This window comes from Amblyraja radiata, chromosome 29 (assembly GCF_010909765.2).
Source record: "Amblyraja radiata isolate CabotCenter1 chromosome 29, sAmbRad1.1.pri, whole genome shotgun sequence".
Taxonomy (NCBI): domain Eukaryota; kingdom Metazoa; phylum Chordata; class Chondrichthyes; order Rajiformes; family Rajidae; genus Amblyraja; species Amblyraja radiata.
Genome location: NC_045984.1, coordinates 29,836,608 through 29,863,461, shown reverse-complemented (window position 1 = coordinate 29,863,461; position 26,854 = coordinate 29,836,608). Strand labels below are relative to the sequence as shown.

The window sequence follows — 26,854 nt, the reverse complement described above, 5'->3', positions numbered from 1 at the left end:
CCCAACTTTGTGGCTTCCACTTTCTATGGTTAGGCCTCTGAAGGCCAGAATCTCAAAGAAATTTAATGCTTCATAGAAAATTTCGAACCAATAGTTTTCTTTTGTAGGAAGCCTGAGCGGTTTGGACACTTGTTGTCCATTAATATTTCAAGTGGTTTCAGTTCTTTTAACAAAAGCAAAATACTGCTTTAAACTATTGAATGGTGATTTTTACATTTCATAATCAGTGGGGGTAACTGAGATGGAGCTCTTCGGGATAGCCTACACAAGCTTGGAATATCTACAACCCAAAACAATAAATACAAGATCAATATGGAAATGAAAGTAGGTGAAGCAAGTCGAACAAACCTCTTGATACGCTTTAAGCACCGATTCCCTACAGTGCATCATAAATCACAAGCGTCTAACCTGGAGGCAGAACACTGCTCTACAACACTCCCCAGGTCCCACCCATTCACTGTAAAGGTCCTGTCCTGACTTCATGTTGCAACACTTCACTTATCTGAATTAAAATTCATTTGGCATTCCTCTTGCCCAGCTGATCAAGAACCCTCTTAATAACCATCTCCACTCTTAAGTTTTGTCAAGCATGTTACCTTCTTCCACTCCTAATTGGGCAGTACAGCAGTAGAGTTGCTGCCTTACAGCGCCAGGCAGAGATCCAGGATTGATACCAATTGTAGGTGCTGTTTGTACATCCCGTACCCTGCATGTGTTTTCTCAGTTGCTCTGGTTTCCTCCCATACTCCAAAGATGCAATTGGCTTAGATAGAAATTGTCCCCAGTGTGTGGCAGGATAGAATTAGTGCATGGGGATCACTGGTCGGCATGGATTGTTACTGCATAGCCTATAAATGGAACTCTAAAATTCTATATAGTACAGCCACATGATTAAGTTGTAAGATGTGCACCTGCCAAGGATTCAGTCAGGACAAATGTTGAATATTTGAGTAAAATAATTAGGACAGCAATTAAAAAGCAAAGCAATTATTGCATTTTTAACCATCTAATTTAGGCAAATCAAATTGCAAATTAATTTTGGAATAAGTACATTAAGCATTTTATTTCAGTCATGGTCAAAACCAGTAAAATGTGAGAAATTACAGCATGTATCTTTGCCAGATTTGTTTTAATTCAATAACTAAATCAATGCAAATTTAATGACAAACCTCCTCCCCCCCCCCCATACCTTATTAATTAACATCCTGCAAGAGACCTTGTCAGTATCCTCCTCTGACACCCCAAAACATTTCCACATCTACAAAGAGATGAATACATTTTACCCCAAAAGGTATTTGAGGAGGGCATAGGTTCATCCAGGAAATGGAATAAACCTATAAATGCACTGGCCAATAGCATAGTTAAGACAGATTCTCTCAACCATTTAATATCCAATCACTTGAATCACCATGGTATAGAAGGTGAATGGGATTAATATAATTATGTAGAATCATCAAGAACTGCAGATGCTGATTTATACCAAAGGTAGACACAAAGTGCTGGAGTAATTCAATGGGTCAGGCAGCATCTCTGGAGAAAAGGATGGGTGGCTTTTGGGGTCAGCACCCTTCTTCAGACATTTACTTGGTCCATGGTGGATCAAAAAGACATTTGTGCTATATGACTCTAACATGTCCCAAAGAATAGTGTTGTTCTCCAAGTCCAGTAAACATTCTTAAAACTGGAATGTTTCAACCTATCAATGCAAGCCTCAAGCCAAGACATTGCCACCAAGTCAAACATTAAACAAACTTCTTCTGCATTAAAAATAAAGTGCCAGAGATGAAACACAAACCCATGTCCAAAAGTAGAACTCCAAAACTATTATTCCAAAAGGTAAATGCATCACATCAACAATTTGATGACTTATTCTCAGTCTTCCCAGTCAAAAATCCCCATGCTACAGAATCTCTAATCATTTAAACCATTAATGGAATCCAAATTTCAAGAGTGTGCAAGAATTCCCCGGTATGAAAATGAAATGTTATTTGTATTTACATGTTTACTGCCATGTGCTTGGTCTATTCCAATGTATCACTTTAAAATGCAAACAAAGTAGTAACAGGAACATACAAGTTATCATATGGTGAAATAAAAGCAGGAAAAGTCCAGGACACCGAGAGACCCAATTTCCAACTTTGCACCCATCAATATTAAATATTCCAATGCAATCCTTTGAGAATATCACTATATGGCAGCACTAAAAGTCCAAATTAAAGGCTCAAATTAGACTTCAATGATCTTTTGACTCCCAAGAGTTGAGATCAACCATTAAGCCAGGTTGAAAATTAAGCAGTAGTTTTTTTTAAATCCACATGTGGTGCTGGAGCAACTCAGTGGGTCAGACAGCATATGAAGGTCTCGACCCGTTCTTTCTCTCCAGAGATGCAGTCTGTCTCGCTGAGTTACTCCAGCATTTTGTTTCTATCTCTGTAGAACATGGATGTGACATTTTGGGCCAGGACACTTCTTCAGAGTGGCATGAAGCTGGATCCCGACCCAAAATGTCACCTATCCATGTTCTCCAGAGATGCTGCCTGACCCAAGTTACTCCAGCACTGTCTTTTTTGTAAACCAGAATCTGCAGTTCCTTGTTTCTAGTTAAGAAAACCCTCTTATAATGCAGTGAAAGGAGTACGTTCAACCTAAAAACTGATTCCGCCACCTTCAAAATAACCTCAACAGTCCTTGCCAACACGTCACAGGTATTCATGCTTATAGAAACTCATACAAGAAAAACAAACATGCTTTAAACCAATTTAATATGTAAAACCATATTTATTGAATGTTCATAAAATTTCCAGTTATAAAATGTTTACAAGTTACAGAACTTTTGTTTTTTGGCATCATCTCCATACAGCAAAACACCTCGGTGATAGTGTCTAGCTTCTTAGCGTATCCAAGAATGTTTACATTCGCCAACTCAATAGATATCAAATGTAAATGTATTTTTATGGACAATCAAAATATTTGTACTACATGGGCAAGATGAAGTTTGTTCAGATCTTTAAAACAAAGATTATAATTCGATAGATTATGTTCAGTACATACTTTCTATGGAGCCATAGGTCATTGAAAGTAGTTCATACTTTCATGCCTCTTTCCAGAAACAGCGTCAGGTCCTGATGCAAATGGTGAAGCCAAAGTAGTAGTATCATAAATGCATAAATGAAACTAATCACCTCCACAAATTACTATATCACCAGCTACATACAATCTGATCATGTGATAATTACAGGCAGAAATGGCTTTGTTCACATTATTTTATTTCATTGCTCAAAAATTAAAATTAATAATACAGTTGAATTATGTCATTCAACATCCTCTCCAAACAAGGACTAGTAGTAAGTTTAGGCTTTACATTTTCAATGGTGGCAAATAAGTTCCTTTAGAATCTTAATTTCCTTGCTCTTCTGCAGCTTTCTTATCCAAGTCATTGATATTAGTCTGATGTTAAAAGTTACTAGGAATTTTAGTTTTATAGGGGGCACCAAATGAGAGGTAGGGTGTGGACATGCATACACCAGTGGAAGAGAGCAATGATTTAGTTTGCTTTAATGAAAACCCCAAAATTAAAACAAACTGAGAATTCACATTTGCTTTGTGGATTTATTTTTAATCAGTGGAAAGTGTTTGATTTTACAAGGGAAACACCAGAAACCTTGTAACGCAACCTTTTAAAAAGATTAAAGGAAAATAATCACAGCAATGTATATCATGATTTTACCAGTAAATTGATCATTTAAGAAACAGTCAACGTGCACATGATTTTTAGGACCATCCGCTATGGTTCAAATAAGTTTAATATAAAAGCAAAAGTATCTTTTTAAACATTGTTTCCCAGGCTATATTCTGCTCACTTTTATTGGAGGACAATTTCACATTACATAATTCTAATTAATGACAAATTTAGGAAGCTTAACCAAATAAAACGTATGGATTCAAAAGGAATTCCATTATTCCAATCTCAATATTCCTTATTATTAGGTGTTCAATTTACTTAAAAATCTGAGAAACAATTTTAAAAGTTGATAAACATAGAAGCATAACATTTGTTATTTAACCATATATATGATACATAAAATCAAAAGGGCAATATAAGCAACATGATTATTATTTTAACTGCTCCCCACTCTAAAAAACACATATTTAACAGTGATACAAGGATGAATATTGAAGAGTTGGCTGCAGATCTCTTTAGCGTAGTTTTATTGCTGGAGATTTCCACGTAATTTCTTTTTGAAAACCTCAGTTATGAAGGAACAGGGGAAATGTGTCATGTTATGAAAATCCCATTCTGATAGTATTTTACATTGACTAATTATGTCAGATGATTAAAGCTGAAATTAAACAGAGCAAATTAAGGCAGCTACTGCAACTGCTGGGTAAACTGTCCTCAAGTTCAATTTTAATTTGTTCCAGTGCTGCAAAACATGTTCCCAAGCCCACTTACTTTTACCTAAAGGTCAATCTAAACAAGCCTCTAAAACAAGCAAGCTACTACAAATCACTGTCAGTTCTGTCCTAAACCGCCATCAGCGACAAAGAAAAATCAACCTTCCATAAGCCACCATCCAAAATATTGATATACCACCCAGTAAATACACTCAATAGCATTAGCAAAGTGGGAATCCAAATACTAACTTAAATAATGGGATTTTGACACCAAGTACAGTTTAAAAAAGCAAAAAATATTACATGATGAATGAATTTTTTGTTAAAAAAAGCTTGGTATATTCTGTTGTTTTTCATGCAATATTTACAATTTCATTCAATAAACACACGATTGTGTAATTCACCCAATTAAAATTAATGTGTCTCCCATTGCCTGTTCAATGAATGCAACGCCCAAAAAGGTCAGTCTCCTTTCCATTACACAAATTTTACAATCGCATGCAGCAGTTTTGTACAGAATAGCCAAACACAGTATTTTAGGGCAGAATCAAAGAAAAAATCTTTATAGCCCATTTCTTCAAAACACCTGAGACTTCTGCATTAGAGTTCAGAGTACTCCATCTGCAGTTATGAAGGAGTTTCGTACCACTAACAATAATTTTGTTTGGGTACGAGGTTAACACCAATTTGGTGGAGTTTTTACAACAACCCTTTGGGTTTGAAAAACTGCAGAATAACCAAATTCTGATTAACACAGGCCGTGATGCAGTGCTACGGCTAAGCCCTAGATATACTGAACCCAATTCTCAATCTATACACAACTAATATAGACTGAGGCCATTTGGATAAGTTGTTTATAGTCTCCCTCCCTGTCCACATAAAATTGATAATGTCTCTTGACCACCACTTTGCAGTGTTAAGTGACCTTTAAAAACCCCTTCAGAACTCAGGTTTACAAAATAAAACAATGGATTAAAATGCTAAAACTGCATGATCTCAAATGTTTAAAGAAAATATTGCGTACAAAAATATTTCTCAGTGGCTCTGGACAAAGTAAATCAGGGTAAAATAATCCCTCCTCCGGGAAGAAAAAGGTATATTTATGATGATCACATCACTGCACATTGACGAGATGTGGTCCTTGGGTCACCCTGAAATAAAACAAAGTGGTCATTTTTTCCCCCATTACAATCATTAAAACCTCTTCAAACAATTTCTCGCGCCTAGCCAGTAATTCACGTACAGGTCCACCACCGCTTATTCGCAAACACCTTTAATCCAGACAAAATTATGAGCGCATGCTTGAAATCCCCCCCCCCCCCCCTCGAGAAGGCATGGTGCAGCGGGGCAGCCAATTGAGAGTGGCCATGTTGGGCCATGCTAGCGAGGGTATCAAACGGTAGATGCACAGATGAGCACATGGTTGAGGATTTTTGGACCTTTGGGATCTCTTCTGGGGCAACGGTGACCTGTACAAGCGGGATAGGTTGCACCTGAACTGGAGGGGAACCAATATTCTGGCACAAAATGCTGGAGAAACTCAGCAGGTGAGGCAGCATTGGTGGAGAGAAGGAATGGGTGATGTTTTGGGTCGAGACCCTTCTTCAGACTGCAGGCAGGTCTGCTAGTGCTTTGCAGGTGTGTTTAAACTAGATTGGCAGGAGGCAGTTGGGGGGGAAAGAGAGAATTCAATGCTGGACTGAGGCAGGTGAGAGGCTGGTGGTCAATATGGAAGGCAATGATAAAGTTCAGTGTACATAATAGGCAGGAGCACGGCAGGGGGCAGGTGCGTTTAGTTCAATACATGAGGATGCAGATGGGACGTTGTAGCCTTTACGGTGTGCAGATGGGACGTTGTAGCCTTTATGGAAAGCGGGTTTAGAGGCGGACAGGGCTGGCAGATTAATGTTCCAGGGTACAGGTGTTACAGGAGAGATGGGGGGGGGGGGGGGGTAGTAAAAGAAGCAGCATGTGTTGCTTTATTGTAACAGCAGTAGGTGGAGATTACATTATTGATGGATGTCCAATTAAGCAATATGGTGGAACTGAGAATTAACTAAAAGGGACACCTTGTTGGGAGTGTATTATAGTCAACAGGAGTTAGAACAACAATGATGTCACAAGATTGCAGACGGCTACAAGATTAACATGGTTGTCCGAGTAGGGGATTTTAACCATTCTAGTATAGACTGGGACCCATCGTAGTGCCAAGGGGTTGTGAAGGGTGACATTTATTAAGTGTGTACAGAAAGCTTCCTCGGGCAATATGTGGAGGGCCCTAAAGGGAGAAGGCAAAGTCCGATCTACTCTTAGGATATTGGGAAAGGCAAATACGGGCAGATGGGTCTAGAATAGATGGGGCATCTTGGCCAGCATGGGTAAGTTGGGCCAAAGGGCCAGTTTCAGCAGCATCCCTGGATGCTATTGTTGAAGTTAGTGACAAACCTCAGACAAGCACCATTCATAAATACTTCCGACAGTAAAGCATTAATGTCAAAACAAAGAATTCATACTGTACCTGTTGATGGAAAAGGTCTTCCTCGCCATACTCTGGTTCCTCCTCCACCTCCTCATAGAAAGGTTTTTGGAGACTTCTCACTGCAACTTCCTGTTTAAGACACATTAATTAGTACCCAAAATATTTTTAAAGAAAGGTTAAAATTAACAATACATTTTTGCAGATAATGCCTTCATGAGTAGTTTAGGTGGTGCATCCACTCAACATTCTTAAAAACTCAATGACTTTGAGCCATTTTAGATCGGAAATGTGTATACCATACAATGTTCGAAACATGATTTCCACCACGCCATTTTAGTGATGAAATGCGACAAACCCCAAGCCTTTACACATTCCACAAATTTCAACTTCCTTTAATTTTCAAAAGATAGCAATACGTCTCATCTATTCTGACAAAGATTAAACTGAAATCCTAATCATCTATCCATAGATGCTACCATTCAGGCATTGTTTTCTAATATTGACACTTAATTATATGCATTATCAGTCAAGCTACTTATAACAAAACACCCTCTCTTTTGCCAGTTTTAAATGAAGGCCATCAACCCAAAATGTCAGCTGTTTTTCTCCTCGTGACCTGCAATGGTATTTCCAGCATTGTTTTTAAAATCTTAAAAAAAGAAAATGGATTGTATTCCCCAAAATATTTAATTATATGTACCCTAGTTTTGCAATGCGAGCTGACATACCTAGAGCTAAAAATGTATTTTACTGGTCCATTTAGATTGGCAACTTGTTTGAAATTACTGCTTGCAGTTTATCACGGTGAACAGAGTGAAAGTATTTGTGCAATAATCAGTCAGGAAAACCCAATGGAATATAACCTGAGAATTTTCATTTTGAATCAAGCCACGGGAAGATTAGAAATCATATTTAGAAATTGGTTGGGAGACAAGAAACATTTAAGGGAACAGCAGACCCAGGCATCCTAAGATTGAAGATAGACACAAAATGCCGGAGTAACTCAGCAGGACAGGCAGCATCTCTGGAGAGAAGGAATGGGTGACGTTTTGGGTCAAGATCCTTTTTCAAATTGAAGGGTCTGAAGAAGGGTCTCAATACTCCATTAGGTTTTCCCGACTGATTTATTGCAAGAATACTTTCACTGTGTTCAGTGACAAAATGCAAGCAGGAATTTCAAATAAGTTGACACAAATCTGAAGAAGGGTTTCAACCCGAAACGTCACCCATTCCTTCTCTCCAGAGATGCTGCCTGTCCCACTGAGTTACTCCAGCATTTTGTGTCTACCTTAGATTTAAACCAGCATCCACAGTTCTTTCCTACACATCCTAATATTGATATTGTTCAAGAGACATTGGGATTGAAGTTCCACAAGTCTAAAGTTATGTTATTAGGCAAATTATAAGAAATTTGAATCACCCCATTGTAGGTGGGAAACTCAAATTCAATTTGTTGAATAGCCAGTAAAACAACCATACTAAATGAGCACAATACTTCAATTTTGGCAAAGGTCATATGCGATTCAATAATAGACTTACAGAAGAAAATCTGAAGGCTTCACTGATGAAACCCTGAAGGACTTGGCTGCTGAACTAGTCAACATTGTGATAAACCTAGACTTTTCCTCACTAGCCCTGTGCAGATGCACTGATCCCATCAAAGCATGGGGGCCAACCTTGGTTCATTAACAGTTCTGGTGAAAAACATGCCGGAGCAATGAGGATTTTCCATGGGGCTACAACCTAGTGATTGCATAATATGCCAATAAAACATTGTACAACAGAATCAAACAATTCCACAACCAATGGATCAGATGAGATTAAATTAAGTTAAAGGAAACTGGTAGTTGATATCTGGGATGGACTCAGTGGGCTGTTTCCATGCTGAATCTCTCTATGATTCTATTCGTTTTATTTAGTGTGGTGAGTGATAAACCAGCTGTGATGGTGCTGGGAGCAGTCAGTGGCCGACACAGGTAAAACAAGGAAGTGTTAGATGCTGCAGCTAATGACTATGTTACCTTTTTTTAAAAAAACATAATTTATTCCTGCAAAACCTAAAATTCTCTGTCTTCCCTATAACAGGAAAAACATTTCTGTAAACCGTGACCACTTCACAATTTACCAATGTTAGATACTATGAATTTAAACCATACCTCTCCATCAGAGTTGACAAGGACAGTCTTGATATTGTCCCCAGTGCCCCAACTCTGACTCTTCCACAGAAGGTCAGTAGGAGGGCCGTGGGCTTTGCCAGCATCTGCACTCCAAATCTAGACAAAAAAAGTACAGCAAAGAAGATAATTCACCCTGTGCCCTGACATATTTGGTAAGACCCTTCAGTATTCAGTGACTGGGCAATTAAATTACCACCAATAGCAAGATCATTAGTTAAGCAAACTGCAGAAGTAATGCGCTCAGTTAGATGAGCAAACATTGTCCAAACCCCCAACTCCAGCACAAGTCCCAACTTCAATTATTTGTCATCAGCCAAAGGGTTCAGCTGTGCAGTAGAAACAATTCCTAAAGAGATTCATTTAACATACTTTGGTATTGCCATTATCATTCCATAGCAGCTCAAAATTAACAATAATGCCAAGATCCAACTCAACTTGCAGAAGCTTTTTAAACTGTCTCAATGGCATATGTAAAAGTGGCCACATACTGAAATACAAGCTGGAGGCTCTTAAAAACCAAACACTGATTATAATCTTTTCTCTACAGTCCATCCAAAGCTCAACTTTGACTTGCAAAACATGTCAGACCAAAAATGACACGTGTAAAAAGAGGCAATCAATCCCAGTGAATCAGTCAGGATTGGTAATGCACAATGTGTAACTCACTTTGACTTTCTGTCCAGCCTTCAGAGTGTATTTGGGGGTGAACTTGTAGACTATTTCCTCCCCATCTCCAATTTGCCTCTTCAGTCGCCATCCTCCAAGTGGCTGATCCTACAGGCAAAAGCGATAACTTAGAGAACACCCATCAAGACATTTTCTAAAGAGCTTGCTCGGGTGATAAAAAAATAAAAACACCCTCTAATAATAAACAACTTTACACCCAGTGACAAAAGATATGATAATGATTTTTCCAGCTTTCAAATGGCCACAAGTCCTCAGACAGATCACCAGAAATTCAAGACTCCAGTTGATGTTACACAATTCAAATAAACTTTGGTGCCAACTCAAAGGAAGACAAATTGAACATAACGATGCATGCACATTTTCTGGGTCCTCACCTTCTCAGAATCATTGCTGAGACAAACAAAATTTCCCTCAAGATCAATTGGCTCAATACTGATAAAACCACTGCATGAGTGTGTTTGCATCACTTGACTGCTTTCTCTGTGCTCTTCTATTTCTACACGCTTTCGTTTGGTACGAGATGTATGAACAGCGCTGCTAGATGTAGCACGGGACACAGTAACCTTGGAGGAAGGACTTGGAGACAGCTTCAACCTAGGAACAAAAATAAAGCATTCATTTTCCTCAAATGGATCGTGTTATTTATATGTACTTTTTCCTTCATCTTGGGGTCCTTTTTTCCAGCTCAAGCACACTGTTACAAACACCATTTATTTGCGTTTTTGCTCTCCTTCCATGGAATAATAATATTCAGCAATGTACCACCGTTAATATAAAAGACACAAACAAGATGCAACAACATCACTGCCTCCGCATTCTATCATTAAAAACCTGGGTCATAATATGTTAGTAAAAGCATGATTGGGAAAGCACAATTCCTAAAAAAAACAAATTTTCTCCAACTCCTGATTCCAGTTGGGGACCAGCCTCAATCCACTCAATGCATCCGAGATTCTGCTGGTGGGTCACAAAACCTGCCCCCATAGCAGTTATTATTATAAATGTTATTAATCATGACGTTTGGCCTTGGTTCACGCTATGCCCTTATCTAACCACGCTAAGTCAACCTCCTTAGTCAACTACCACCCTGAACATAATCTTCACCTGCCCCTTTCTCTTGAATTCATTGCCCTCCCTAAACCAAACAATACACTCCAATTTATATTCTTCAATTTCATTTCTGGTGGCTGTGATCACTTTTAAATGCCCAACATGTATTGTCCTCACTAGACCCACCCTTCAATATATTGGAAACCAATTCCTTTCTGATCACACTGTAAAGATTTTTCTTACAAAGCCCTTATGAATCTCCTTTCGAAACACAAATCAACTAGTCAGCTTCTTGTTATTTTACTGGTGTCTCTACCAATTTTGTTAACTACTTTTACCTGTATCTCTAATTATTTTTGTTGTGACTCGTGCAATGCCAGCTACCTGACTACTACCATCATGTCCAAGGAGCTAATAATGACCTGTGGCAACCAAATATGGCTGGATCACATTTTACCCATGTAAAGTTTAAAATTAGATGTTTTTGAAAGATAAGAACCCTCATTGCTAAGCGGTTCTTTCTGCTTGTCAACATGTGATGTTGGCAGCAAAGATTTTCGGTACAAAAGTGTATTGTATAAATTAGCAGCTTTCTTCTTGACATCTATACAACATCCTTAATGGCCTAGGTTATACCAAAGCAAGCATTGTCATTATTGTAATGTAGGAAAATTGGCACCCCAAGGTACTCACAGTTCAACAAACAAAAGCTAGACTGTGACCAATTGTGTTAGCCATATTGATAGAGATCTGAATATGGACCACAAGAGCAAAGACAACCCCTATGAACTGTCTCATGGGAACATTTGCATTCAGCCAAATTTCTTCTACAGAACCTACCGTAGAGACAGGGCATAGAAACAGTCTTCAGCATATCGTGTCCACCTAACAGTCAAATTCCCATTGATACTAATCTCATTTACCTGTACTTGGTTCATAATCTATACTTTCAAGCAATTCAAGTACTTATCTAGATACCAAAGCGTTGAAATTCTCTACCTCCATTACATTCTCCAGCAGCGTGACTTGCATCAATCACAATTCCCTTCTAGCCAATCTACACCTGGTGATTTGCAACACAAAGATATATTTTTAACCAGAGATATAACAATACACAATTCCCATCTAAACACTAAAGAAAATCACTTCCAATGTGTATCAACTTCATTTGTGTACCCTCATTGATTAAGGTCTTATTATAATAGCATGGAAAGCAGTTATCATTTCAAATCGCCCTTCACCAGATCTTCAATTTGAAACATCAATTCAGGTTCAATTCAAGTCAATTACAGGTCAGAGGGAGATTTGAAAAGGAAGCCCATTTATTGGTTGGAACATCCAAATTGGCTAATTGAGCAGCTAATTAAAGGAAGGGTGTAGCAGAGCAGCTGTGTTATGTGGAGGGTAAATTTGAGTCTTTAGCGAGGAGTCTGAGGAGGGGGTAAGTAAGAAGTAACAGTACAGTCTGTTGTATTTGTTGCACAGCCTGTTCTGATGATTGTTGTGCTTTTCAGTCATAAAACATGGAAGCAGCCCTTCGGCCCAACTTCCCCAATTCGTGCCACCCGTGGACATTTATTATGGCAATACCTTCAGCAGTTTAGACATCATATTTTTAAAATCTTTCCCAAGCACCTTTGCATCTTCCCACCACCCTATTTAAACTTCATTTCTAATCAAATACTGATTTTCTTCTTGCTCACACCCTTACCCTCTCAATTGCATCCAAATTACACCAGAGCTCTTTTGAAGCTCTTTAGAATACATTCTTACTAAAACTCACTTCTTCAGATCTTGCCTTCACCAGCTTCAACACTTATGTTTACCAGCTTATATCAGTTATTTTGTAAACAACCAGTAGCTGCTTTTTAATATAGTAAATCATAAATACAAAAATCTAAACTCTACAAGGGGAAGAAAAAAACTTCCAAATAAGATTTGATCAGTGACGTGTAATTTAATGAACAGTAACAAGCCGCATGAAAGAATAATTTAGCTGCAGCATACCTGTCTTCTTCACTTTCCAAAAGTTTGCGATAGGCTTGAATTTCCAGGTCAAGGGCCAGTTTGACATCAAGGAGGTCCTCGTATTCCTGCAGCTGCATCTCCATGCGATCCCTCAGCTCAGCCATTTCCTGCTCTTTTCCCTCCAGCATCTTACGGAACTTATCACGGTCACTTGCAAGCAGATCTTCTAGCTCCCGAACTCTGGCCTCAGAAGCAGCAGACTACGATGGAAGGTGATTAGGGTCATAAAAACATCATACTGAACGTAATTATCACAAGACTGCTACAAAATGCTCGCCTTCCAATAGCATCAAACAGACAAGTAATTATGGATCAATTAGTCAACCAACAGAAATATGTAAGATTCACTGGTAATGCATTCGACGAGACCTTGAATAGGGTGAAATATTTAGGGGTACATTGTCCAGGTTGGGATGCACAATACTTTAATTTAACATTGCACAACTGAGTGCTTAGAATAGGATTTAAAGCCAGTTAAATTACTCAGAAGAGTCTACTACCTTCTGAGGGATGGGCAATAAATGAAACCTTTTCAGAATAAACCAAATGACAAACACACACAACATTCGAAAATATGGTCACAGTGCAAGTGGGTAAAATGATTACCTGTTTCTGCAGGACTCCAAGTTGATAATTGAGACTTTCAATCCTATGATATGCCTCCTGCAACTCTTCCCGTGCTGTTCCAATAGCTTTGTCATTTCTATCAGATGCTAATTTAGCATTCTCCAACTATAAAAGTTTAAGAAAATGCAGAAAGAAAATCAACAATTAACCTGTAAATATTACTATTTGTGCAGCTAAAGTAGTTCTCGGTTCAATGATCCAACTGTTAACATTCAATTTCATTTCAACATATACTGTTACCTTGGCTTGGAAAGTGTGTTCCATGTCATCTTTGTACTGTTTCACTTGACCTTCATGCTGCTGTCGCAGGTCCTGAAGAGCATCTGCCAGTTTGGATTCATAGTCGATTCTTCGCCCAGAATCCACCTCCACAACTCGACGGCCTTGTCTCTTCCTAGTCTCACGCACTTCCTACATTAAAAAGATTAATGATAATATTGCCTGGGCTCATACTCAATATAATGTGAACCGAAGGGTGTATAATATAAGAAATCAATTGGGATTTTAGTTTTATACAATTACACATGCTGCTAATCTGGCCAAATTCTGATAACCCACAGGAAAACCTGATGGTTCAGCACCCGACACCAAATAATGATCACTGCTCTCCCCATCCATTTTCTGGGCCCTTGGTTGCCGCACTCCCCTTAAAAACTCACCTGGGTCGCTGGGCGCGATCCCTTTATATTTATCAAGGCCACTAGAAAATATATTATTCTACTACTGTTTAACATCAGATTAAAGAGTATTAGAGCATTATGTGGAACAACAACCAATAGATTAGATTAACTGAGTGTTACTGCTCCATGGAAATTAGTTGAATTGATATTCAATAGGTGAAAACACATTGGTTAGAAGGGACAACAAATTCTGTTCAGTGGCTGCACACAAGGAAGAATGTAAGCTTCCAGTCATCTATTTCTACTTCCACATTGGTTTTGAAGTGCAGCATTATTTTCGCAGTAGGTCAATTCAAAATATTTCAACCTTTGTTTATTTATTGTCATAGAAACATAGAAATTAGGTGCAGGAGTAGGCCATTCGGCCCTTCGAGCCTGCACCGCCATTCAATATGATCATGGCTGATCATCCAACTCAGTATCCCGTACCTGCCTTCTCTCCATACCCTCTGATCCCCTTAGCCACATCTAACTCCCTCTTAAATATAGCCAATGAACTGGCCTCGACTACCCTCTGTGGCAGAGAGTTTCAGAGATTCACCACTCTGTGTGAAAAAAGTTCTTCTCATCTCGGTTTTAAAGGATTTCCCCCTTATCCTGGACTTCCCCAACATCGGGAGCAATCTTCCTGCATCTAGCCTGTCCAACCCCTTAAGAATTTTATGTTTCTATAAGATCCCCTCTCAATCTCCTAAATTCTAGAGAGTATAAACCAAGTCTATCCAGTCTTTCTTCATAAGACAGTCCTGACATCCCAGGAATCAGTCTGGTGAACCTTCTCTGCACTCCCTCTATGGCAATAATGTCCTTCCTCAGATTTGGAGACCAAAACTGTACGCAATACTCCAGGTGTGGTCTCACCAAGACCCTGTACAACTGCAGTAGAACCTCCCTGCTCCTATACTCAAATCCGTTTGCTATGAAAGCTAACATACCATTCGCTTTCTTCACTGCCTGTTGCACCTACATGCCTACTTTCAATGACTGGTGTACCATGACACCCAGGTCTCGCTGCATCTCCCCTTTTCCTAGTCGGCTACCATTTAGATAATAGTCTGCTTTCCTGTTTTTGCCACCAAAATGGATAACCTCACATTTATCCACATTATACTGCATCTGCCAAACATTTGCCCACTCACCCAGCCTATCCAAGTCACCTTGCAGTCTCCTAGCATCCTCCTCACAGCTAACACTGCCCCCCAGCTTAGTGTCATCCACAAACTTGGAGATATTGCCTTCAATTCCCTCATCCAGATCATTAATATATATTGTAAATAGCTGGGGTCCCAGCACTGAGCCTTGCGGTACCCCACTAGTCACTGCCTGCCATTGTGAAAAGGACCCATGTGTACCGATGTACAGTGAAAAGATTTTGTTGTGTGCTAACCAGTCACAGTATTGAAATTTCAGGATATTGGAAAAATAAGTAATTTCTACTGCACGATGTGCAAATTCTAACATGGAAGGAACGGCTTCCTACGGGTGAATTTACTTTAATACTATAGATTTGCAGAATGCAATATTTGATATTTTGGAAAACGTTATCGTATTAGCAATTAAAAAAGAAACAACCCAAATGATCATACCTCTTCAAACACATTTTTCCTGAATGCCAGTTCCTCATTTAAGCTCTGACACTGATTCTCCAGATCAATTCGCATCAGCGTCTCTCCTTCCAATTGTTTTTGGGCAGCAGCCAGAGAGCTTTCAACCTACATTATTAATACAAGAAAAATAAGGGTCTGCTGTACCTACTGTTAAATGTGCACAAAATAAATTCCCGATGTGATTATTATATCATGCAATTAGCTTCAAATATGATAAAGAGTATTCCAAAACATGTTGAAGGAAAAAAATTGCACTGTGCTCTTTCAATCATCCAAGCTGCTACACTGGAAAGTCAATGCAAGACTTTAACCCGACTTAAAATCGTTTTTCATCATTATTAAGTACACTTATTAGGTTTGAAAAGGAAAAAAAAATAGAGCAAGAGGAGATTAGTGCGCCCTTGCAATATTTAATGAGGGATAACATGGAAAGGTGGAGCTCTTTATACGCCCAAACTAACTTTCACCACTACATATCTAACAAGCACATATAGATGAAAACTAATTGCAGATGACACCCATCTTTTGTAAATAGGGAAGCATATCTAAACCACAGCCGAAAGTTAGGGGGGAAATGTGCACAGAATTCAAATACCATATCTTATTTCATGGTACATTCAAAACATATCTGGAAAACGATCTCTCAAATGTTTCTATAACTCAACCATGATTCTTTACCTTAGCAAGCTGTGACCGCAAGTCTTCCATCTCTGCTTCCAAACGATTGTTTTCACTAAGAGCAGAGTTAAGTGCAGCTTCATTTTTGTGATAGGTCAATTGAAAATCTTTCAACCGTGCAAGAGCCGATATCAGGTCACTATCTTTCTTCTTGTAACTGAAGGGAAACAAACCAATTTCAACATAAATACAACCAGTCTTGAATACTGAAAATATTGGTCACAAATAGAATGCAACATTTTATTCTTAAAATGAATGCATGCAAACACTCCAATTTTAATCTAGATTCACATCCAAATTCGGTTTATGCAAATTTCAACCATCTATACAGAAGCAATGTTTGTTAATGCAATAGCAACCCATTCAATTTTTAATGAGGACGAATTTCAAACCACCAATTAAGATGTGCAATTTTTAACTATTGGGCACAAGTTGAACTTTTCAGAAATATTTAAATCTCAATATTTTCAGAATGAAAGATACAATCATAATGAAATAATTACAAATACTCCAAATGATAAGTAAAGAAATTCATAAATCAGGCCAGAGTACAAAGTAATTGGTGTTAGACTGGTTTCTTCCAGTAGGGGTCATGCAAGTCACATTTCCCTAACTGGGATTTGCAATGCTGGTTCATCTAAACTAAATAAACTAGAAATCGCTAAAGAATCAGGTTCCAACAAAAATAAAGCAAATTATCCTCCTCTTCGCTTCCCTTCCCCCTCCCCCCCCATATCCATCCTGTACTGAACAATAACAAGATCACAAATTATATCCATATTCATAACCAGAACATAGGTTTATGGCGAAGATGGACACAATGCTGGTGTAACTCAGCGAGACATGCAGCATCTCTGGATAGAAGGAATGGGGGACGTTTCGGGTCGAGACCCTTTTTCAAATTGAAGGGTTTCGACCCGAAACGTCACCCATTCCTTCTATCCATAGATGCTGCCTGTCCCGCTGAGTTATTCCAGCATTTTGTGTCTATCTTCAGTTTAAATCAGCATCTGCAGTTCCCCCCTGCAACATTGGTTTATGGTGGACACAAAATACTGGAGAGAAGGAATGGGTGACGTTTCAGGTCGAGACCCTTCTTCAGATTGATGTCTGGGGAGGGGGCGGGACAAAGATAGAATGTAATCGGAGACAGTAATGGCCCTGTCCCACGATGCAAGCTCATTCAAGAGCTCTCCCGAGTTTAAAAGCAAAATCAAACTTGTGGTAAGCACGGAGAATGAACGTAGCGGGTACGTCGGAGCTCGGGGACGTCTCTTAGCAGCTCGTAACGCTAACGGCAGGTACTCGGGAAGACTCGTGAAGATTTTTCAACATGTTGAAAAATGTCCACGAGAGCCCCGAGTACCGACGAACGTCTATTACTGTAAATCTCCACGTTCTAATCAGGGCAAACTCGGGAGAACTCTTTGAATGAACTCGTACAGTGGGATAGGGCTTAAAGACTAGTGGGGGAACTGGGAAGAGGGAGGGGATGGAGAGAGAAAGCAAGGGCTATCTGAAGTTAGAAGTCAATGTTCATAGCGCTAGAGTAAACTACACAAGCGAAATATGAGGTGCTGTTCCTCCAATTTGCGCTGGGCCTCACTGACAAATGGGGAGGCCCAGGACAGAAAGGTCAGATTGGGAATGGGAGGGGGAGTTGAAGTGCTGAGCCACTGTGAGGTTTATGGTGACAGGACAACAATTTAAAACTGTAGAGGACAAAACATGGAAGCAGTGAATAGACAGACAACACATTTTGAGAATGCTGTCCAAATTTTGAAATCAGTTCTCCCCATGACCGCGTGGATTTTCTGCGAGACCTTTGGTTTCCTCCCACACTCCAAAGGCATACAGGTTTGTAGGTTAATTAGCTTGGTATAAGTGTAAATTGTCCCTAGTGTGTGTAGGAGTGTTAATGTGCTGGGATCGCTGGGCCGAAGGGCCCGATTCCACGCTGCATCTCTAAACTAAAGTACAAGGAGGAGCAATAATACAAAAAGTTTAAAAGAGAGCCTTACAAACTACATGTAGGAACAAATGTCAAATTTCCAGGTTGATTGACAATATTGAACTAAGTGAAATGCAAGTACAGAGAAAAATTATGGAAGCTTCGAGGGCATAGCGACACAGTCAATTCATGGGCAAGAATGTGGCAAATGAAATATAACATGCGAGTGCATCAAACAATAATGAAGGAAAAAAAGACTTTGAATGCAGTAATAAGTAAGTTTCACTGCAATTGTTCAGATGAGATGGCACCAGTAGCAAGTAGTTTTGGTCTCCTTACTCCAAAAAGGAAGAAAATAATTGTTTGATAGTTTCCAAGTAATAGCTAGATTTACCAAAGCACAAGTAGACTGGGACTTCTCCAAATGAGAAATAGATTTCATTTTTTTCCAATCAATACTAATAAAGCAATATAAAATTTGCTGAATGCCTTGAATAGACCAGTTGCAGTGAAGACATTTTCTCCTCCCTGTCAAGGGGGGAATGATTAGGGGACACCGCTGTTGATCAAGTAGACAGTTTAGGACTGAAGAGAAGTTTTACTGAAAGGACAATGAACCTTTCAAATTCCTTCAGTGAGGGCTGTCGTATCAGTCATCATGTTCATTCAGATTCGAGATCGTCGAGTCAAGGGAATCAAAGGACATAGGGAGATAGGCTGGAACATGGCACTGAAGTAGAGGATCTGCCATAATCTTAGATTTTACGGCAGACTAGATTTTAAATGTTATTGTTTTTAAAAACACTGCTGGTGGGCTGGGTGGAGAATCTCTAGATAGCATTTACAAAATGGACACAAAAGTGTTAACTAGCAACAGCCAGCAAATCCATTAAACCAGTGTCCCAATTGCTTTTATGTACAGAGCAGGCACGTGCCGTCAGGGTAGGCACTGCCTACCCCGACTAAAATTATAAAGTGGTAATTATTAAATATAAATAGTAACAGCAACAGCATGGGAGAATTATGCCTATCTAAGAGATCGATCTCTTAGGTAGGCACAATTCTCCGTGCCTTTCATGCGCAGTACTTGCATCACGCGAAAGTCTGTGCAGCTGACGTGCCGTCGGCGCTGCTTCAAGCCGTCAATTTTCAAGAGGAGCTGAAGGCAGCTGAAATTCTGACTTTGCAGTACTGTGCATGTGCAGCGCAAGTTTCTTGGCGGGTTTTTCAAATATGGATTGTCATTATCTTAAAAGTATCTTAGGAAACAAAGAGGGAAGAATGGAGTTCGTGTTCCAATAATGTGGTAGGTAAATCTCTTGGTGCTATATGTTTATAAATACCATATTTCACAGCGTTTGGGGAGGGGGAGAAAGAGCTCCTTTCACAGCGTTTGGGGAGTCTGGCCCGGGGTAAAGTTGCGCGGAGAGCAGGAACGTTGTGAAGGAGGGGATCGGGGATCATGCCAGTAACCCACTTGGGACGCTCCGGGCACGGAGCCACCGCATTGTTGCCGGGGAGTCAATTAGCTCGGGTGGCTGCAAGCGGCCGCCGGGACCGGACAGCTCCTTCTGCCGACAGCGCGATCAAGGGACCAATTGAGGTTATTCGGCTGTCGGAATTTAAGGATTTGTGGGAAGCGGCTGACATGAGCAAAGCCGGCAAGCGGCAGGTGAGAGATGTTCAGGCGGAGAGCACTGCCAGAGTTAAGTGGGCCGGCAGAAAGCGCTGAGGCCCCAGCGGCCGCTCGCAGCCACCCGAGCTGCTTCCCTCCCCGGCCACAATGCGGTGGCTCCCAGCCCAGACCGCAGAGGCAGCATTGAGTGAGTTACTGGCAAGATCCCCGACCGCCTCCTTCTCAACACTCCTGCGCTCCCCGCACCTTTAACCCCTGGCAAAACTCTCCACACGTTGTGAAAGGAACTCTCCCCCCAATTGGTCCCTTGAACTAGTATTCAATAAGATCTCATTAACTCATTCAATAAGATCACAACTAATTCAACTTGCCCGGTGTGCTCCCGTTTTCCCCACCATCTCTCCACCTGCCGTCATCCTCCCCCCCCACCCCCCCCCCCACCCCTTCAGTAAATCAAAATGAAGGAGATTTAGAAGCCTTGGGCAAATTGAATTGTAACTTCTTTTTATTTTTCGGAGAGAACAATCTGCGCATGCGCGGTTTAAGATCTATTTATTTATTTATTTTTTAAAAAGCCGACTGGCTGCCTACCCCGAGTAATTACTCACGGCGCGTGCCTGGTACAGAGTATATATACAGGTTGGGCAATGCATGATGGGATAAGTAGATGTGTGGTGGATATAATAAGAAACAGAGCACAACAGGAGAAATCAAATTAGTAAACGTTACAGATCAATGATTTCTAGTCAAAGGCCACCGACTGAAAACATTACCATTAAACCATTACCCTCATCTGAAACATTGACGTGGGTTTGAAAGATGGACCCCCGAATGTTAATTCTTTCAAAGCTGTGGACTGTAATTCACGGTAGGATTTTAGGGACAAACCCAAAATATTGGCTTTGCTAATATCTTGCATCAAAATGTTCCATCAGGCCAACTTCTTCGGCAATCAAGTTTTGGTGACTCCCAAGTTACTAAAATAAACGCTGCTGGAGAGCAGACAAATTTGTGGGATTTTGACAACCTCGCATCCCACCCAGGCATCCTAACAACCTTCCAAGTAATGCCGGGTGCCATCTTAATAATTAATTATTGCAAAAAAAACATTCCTGTTACAAAGGATCATAGACCTGGAGTTAAGCAGGTTTAGAACAAACTTAGTGCTAGGCATTGTGCCAAAACTGACATCATTGCTAGTTTTGCTTAGCTTATTGTTGTAGATATACAGTGCCCTCCATAATGTTTGGGACAAGACCCGTCATTTATTTATTTGCCTCTGTACTCCACAATTTGAGATTTGTAATATATACATCTTTGTAATATATCCCCCCCCCCCCCCCCCCCCCCCGCCCCGCGCGTTTAGTGTACTGTTTAGTATTTTATTGCATATCCTTTGCACGCAATGACTGTTCACAATTGCTGGGTGTCTTCTCTGGTGATGCTCTGCCAGGCCTGTATTGCAGCCATCTTTAGCTTATGCTTGTTTTGGGGGCTAGTCCCCTTCAGTTTTCTCTTCAGCATATAAAAGGCATGTATACATTTGTGTTCAGATCAGGTGATTGACTTGGCCACTCAAGAATTTACCATTTTTTATGCTTTGAAAAAACTCCTTTGTTGCTCTAGCAGTATGTTTGGGATCATTGTCTTGCTGTAGAATGAACTGCCGGCCAATGAGTTTTTTGTTTGCATTTGTTTGAACTTGAGCAGATAGGGTGTGTCTATACACTTCAGAATTTATTATGCTACCATCAGCAGTTGTATCATCAATGAAGATAAGTGAGCCAGTACCTTCAGCAGCCATACATGCCCTGGCCATAGCACCCCCACCACCGTGTTTCAAAGATGAGATGGTATGCTTTGGATCGTGATCAGTTCCTTCTCTCCTCCATACTTTGCTCTTTCCATCACTCTGATACAAGTCAATCTTCATCTCATCTGTCCACGAGACCGTTTTCCAGAACTGTGATTGCTCTTTTAAGTACTTCTTGGCAAACTGTAGCCTGGCTATCCTATTTTTGTGGCTAACCAGTGGTTTGCATCTTGCAGTGCAACCTCTGTATTTCTGTTCATGAAGTCTTCTGCGGACAGTGGTCATTGACAAATCCACACCCGACTCCTGAAGAGTGTTTCTGATCTGTCAGATAAGTGTTTGGGGCTTTTTCTTTACTATAGAGAGAATTCTTCTGTCATCAGCTATGGAGGTCTTCCATGGTATGCCAGTTCCTTTGCGATTAGTAAGCTCACCAGTGCTTTCTTTCTCCTTAATGATGTTCCAAACAGTTGATTTTGGTAAGCCTAAGGTTTGGCTGATGTCTCTAACAGTTTTATTCTTGTTTCTCAGTCTCATAATGGCATCTTTGACTTTCATTGGCACAACTTTGGTCCTCATGTTGATAAACAACAAAAAAAGTTTCCAAAGGTGAAGGAAAGACTAGGTGCTGAGAGCTCTTTCACACCTGCATTGAGGCAATTAAACACGCCTGAGCCATTACAAACGCCTGTGAAGCCTCGTGTCCCAAACATTACGGTGCCCTGAAATGGGAGGGGACTATGTATAAACACAGCTGTAATTTCTACATGGTGAAACCAAAATGTATAAAAAACTGCCTGTAATAAAATCTGACAAGATGCACTTTAACCACATGTGATTTTTTAAATTACAAATCTCAAGTTGTGGAGTACAGAGGCAAATAACTAAATGATGGGCCTTTGTCCCAAATATTATGGAGGGCACATATACAAGCTTCATTAAATGCACCCAAAATCTTTTAGTTCATGTGGATTAAAGACTTGTTTTGCAGATTCTTCATTTCCAATAAAAAATGATATGTTTAAAAAACACCATCTGAACTTGCATGTCCCAAAACCCTGTTTTTTTGAACACCGATAAAAACAAATCACCAACTTTTAGGGCTAAATCAAGAGCATGCAGTGAGTACAGCAGCTTGCACCCAAATCTGGTAACCTAATGACTAGCCAAATTTAGCTGAAATTTATAAACCAGACATCAGTAAAGTGTCTGAAATTTATAAACCAGACACCAGTAAGAATCACATTCCCTCCCTTCTCGTTCAAACTATCCAGTCTCATCACTACTCGCAGATCAGTACCCTCCCTTTCGAAGAAACCAACGGCAGGAAAGTGAATACATCTGCTTATTGGCTGGTCCTCCAAAGCTCGTAACTCAAAAAACATGTGGAACAGCTCCAATTAATCGAACGTGCTCTGCATTGCAATTCGGGTTCGAAGCGCAGTTAACAGATGCAATCCTATTTTTCTTTAAAACTTTTTACTCTGAGCACATTCGTATCCTGACGATCAAGTACTAACATTTTGTACAGGTACTTCCATCGCACCCCATCCACCAAATCAGAAAAAGCAAGGCGGAGCCGCATTTCACCTCGCTTCCTGAAATAGCGTGATCTCCCTGACATCATAACCACAAACCAGTCAAAGCACAGATGGCATTTAAAATGGGTATATTCAAAAGGAAATGGGTTTCATATGTACAGTGGGATCTCTTCGAAATGCAAGGTGGACGTTTTAAGGAAACCATGCAACGTACGAAGTTATTATTTTGGCTAAACTGATCTAGCCTTACCAATCGTGTCTTGCATTCACATTTCAAAATAAGAATCCCGATCGATGGGCGCGGCAATTTTATTTTTCTAAAAACATCGTCGTAATCGAACGCAAAACCAGCATACAGCTTTATGATGGAACTCCAGTAAGGTTCCGTGAATTTGACTCAACTGGTCACGATAAAATCGAGTGTAAAAACAGTTTAAGTCGTGAACCCGAGTTGTCCATTGTTCAATCCAGCGCGTAAATTTTGGGTGGGATCAATCGTTACTCAGCGTCAGATCTGGAGCACAAAGAATAAGGCGTCGACGAATACACATTAAGATCGAACCCCAGCCTAGTTGTGAGAAATGAAGGGATGCGTCTGGGTGTCCAAAGAGCCATAGAAACAAAGAGTTTTTACAACATTTGACAATAAAACAACTACTCAATCTCCAAATGTGAATGGTATTCTCATATGGTGAAATGAAATCCAGGCATTCGAGCAGAACAGATGTGCCTCAACAATGGAAATGAAATTATACCGCCATTTTGAGTAATAATCCACCGAAGCAGATTCCACAAATCCCACCAATAACTACAGCATCGAAGGAACTATAACTTCATAAAGTATTATTCCATGTATAAGACAAATACAATTAAATCATTCTACAAAAAAATGAAATCGCACAGGGTTTAACACCCATTATTTTTATTGATTAGAAATATGAGATTAATTCGTTTGCGAATAACACCTTATAATAATTTATCCTTCCAAGTACATTCAGGCCTCCTTGTGGATTACTGTACCATTAAGAGGATAGACAAATATTTGGGTTTCCGCACAAAGACGGCAATATTTGTCAGTACTTGGGCTACATTTTATCAATCCAAATTTCTCTTTTCTCCAGGAGGAATTTTAAATGCATCTGCCATTGGAACACAAGTTATATTTTTAGCAATGTAAGCGCATGAATTTACAGGGGGGGAAATCCCGGATTTACAGCCCAAAACTGGATCACCATGCAAAATAAACCATACATTTTGTTCTCTTTGCCAAATTCAACTTTTGTTAATTCCGAGTTTCTAGCCACACCCCAAGAGTCCGCCTTTTAATTTTGGAGTCATGTCGCCAAAAAAAAAAATCATGTGAAGCTATATAGACAACTTTTTAAAATATTAGCAAAAACACCAATTAGAATCACAAGCCAAAACCATGACATTCAACCAAACTACACGTCGTTTTGATGTTATGCGTTCTCTTAAAAGCATTGTGAAGATTTGGATATCCCATTTGATCGTGGTATCACCTTGGCCACAACAAATCCGAATATTAGAATAGCCAGAGAAAATGATTGTTTAAAATAGTTGACTTTAGCTTAACACCACAAACCACAAGGACAAAAAAATACACCAAAATACACCAAGCCAAAAATCAATTTCACGTGTTCAGAAGCAATCACTAATTTGCTTGGGGAATCAACTTCAGTACACCACCTCTAGCATGACATGAAATACCAGAATTCAACACATCGCCTTATACACTAACAGGCAGAAAAAAATCTGCTTATCCTCTAAACATTTGTCCATGAACTGTAACAATTTAACACAGCAAAAAAAAACAACCTGCTAACCTTTGACCCCCCCCCATCCCCGTTTTACAGGCTTTGTACCAAAAGGCACTCCTTCACTACAGCCCAAGTACTGACCAAATGCAATTAAAAAAGTCAAAATGAAACGCTGTTTGATAAAGTGACTTTACAAGACTAGTCCAGCGTAATAACAGACGGTTTCATCGCTTGCGCATCCTATAAATAAGCGTTCATTGTAATACTGTTGCATTCCAGAAATATTTTTCTTCATTGCAAAATATTCGAGTATACTGTGTGATAGATACTATGCCTCCCCACTAAATATTAATTGACAGAAAAGATATTCACGCTTGAGTGAATATCTGAGTTTGTGTTGCACGCTTGACTTTTCACTGAACTTTTTAACCATGATCAGAATTGCAGAATGATTTGCAAGTGGCCATTCGTACTATATTCTCACGGATACTTAAGAAATAATATTACATGCAGAGGCAACCGGCAGGTAGCTCGACACAGGGCTAAAGATCAGCCACTTAAGGCGGCTGTGAATGGAAGGGGGGGGGGGGGGGAGATTGTGCCGAGCCGCAACTTCTGGAGACAAAATTAAAGCTCTGGTTAAAGGCAGGAAACCTAGTTAATCACCTACGAAACAAAGTAGCATAGATAATTGTCTAATGGAGAAATTGCAATCAAGCATTAAGGGCAACTAGCCAAATTTGTCACTCGATTCACGGTACACAGATACGAGAAAATAAAAACATTACACACTTGACCAAGCAGATAAAAGTAGATCAACAAACACTTGGGTAAAGTGTTACAAATTATACCACAACTGGTAAAACATTACTGCCGGATTGGGGGGAAAACTATGTTTGATGACTGAATTTACTCAAGACGATTAGATCCCACATGTTAAACCAATAACGTAAACAGCGTTTCTTTTAAGGCAAAAAGGGGCCGCTCATTCCTAAAATAATTGGAAACAGGTGAAAATGGAAGAGAGTCCTCGAAAAATGCACAGGCAATTAAACAACTATACACTTATTAAAGTTGGACATTATCCACCCCACTCGCCGTACTATCTAGTCTAAATACGGCAAAGATGTATATATTTTTACATGCACACGTGGATTAATTGTACAAGCTGTCAGCCCAATGAACAAAGTACTTTACTTTTTGGTCAGCTCATCCAGTTCTGTTTTGGTCTTGCCCAACTCAATCTGTAGCTTCGCCTTTTCGCGGGCCGTCTCGTCCAGCAACCTCCTGGCGTCCGCCAACTCCGTCTCGTAAATGGACTTAATGCCGGTCAACTCCCTGGTTGTTACCTCTTCCTTCTCGGAGATCTTCAGCTGCAGCACGCTATTCTCGCACTCGAGCGAGCGCACTTTGTCGATGTAGGTAGCCAGGCGGTCATTGAGGTTCTTCAGCTCCTCTTTCTCCTGAATGCGAGTGATCCGAGTCGGGCTCAGAGGCGTTTGGGCCGCGCTGGCCCGGGACGGTTTCTGGGCCGGAGTAGCTGACATGGCAACAAAAATTCTGGGTTTTTTTCCTCTCCCCCTTACAAATCGCCGGTATTTGCCAATTTAATTACAAGCTCGGACGCGTACCGGTCAGCAACTCCAACCGCCACCAACCCCCTTTTATTCAATGAACTAGAAAATGGCGCCGCTCTCATGCGGGCCTCGCCGAGTGAAACACAGTGC

General features: G+C 40.1%; 1 protein-coding gene across 1 annotated transcript; it reads right to left on the bottom strand.

The window, feature by feature from the left end:
- Positions 1 to 2,758: 2,758 nt before the first annotated feature.
- Positions 2,759 to 26,841, bottom strand: lmnb2 (lamin B2). The gene is made up of 11 exons (XM_033047106.1): positions 26,325 to 26,841; positions 16,409 to 16,565; positions 15,710 to 15,835; positions 13,684 to 13,854; positions 13,423 to 13,548; positions 12,796 to 13,016; positions 10,113 to 10,332; positions 9,718 to 9,825; positions 9,031 to 9,147; positions 6,914 to 7,003; positions 2,759 to 5,546 (listed from the first exon to the last, which is right to left on the bottom strand). Exons 1-11 carry the CDS (start codon positions 26,672 to 26,674, stop codon positions 5,505 to 5,507), a joined length of 1,728 nt encoding a protein of 575 aa, XP_032902997.1. The 5' UTR covers positions 26,675 to 26,841; the 3' UTR covers positions 2,759 to 5,504.
- Positions 26,842 to 26,854: the final 13 nt, after the last annotated feature.

Excerpts from the sequence above, each read along its gene's own strand:
- lmnb2 (XM_033047106.1), bottom strand. The coding sequence starts at position 26,674 with ATGTCAGCTACTCCGGCCCAGAAACCGTCCCGGGCCAGCGCGGCCCAA. Across the intron at positions 9,148-9,717 it reads AGGCTGGACAGAAAGTCAAA|ATTTGGAGTGCAGATGCTGG; the intron begins GTGAGTTACACA and ends TTTTTTGTCTAG. Across the intron at positions 7,004-9,030 it reads TTGTCAACTCTGATGGAGAG|GAAGTTGCAGTGAGAAGTCT; the intron begins GTATGGTTTAAA and ends TGTCTTAAACAG.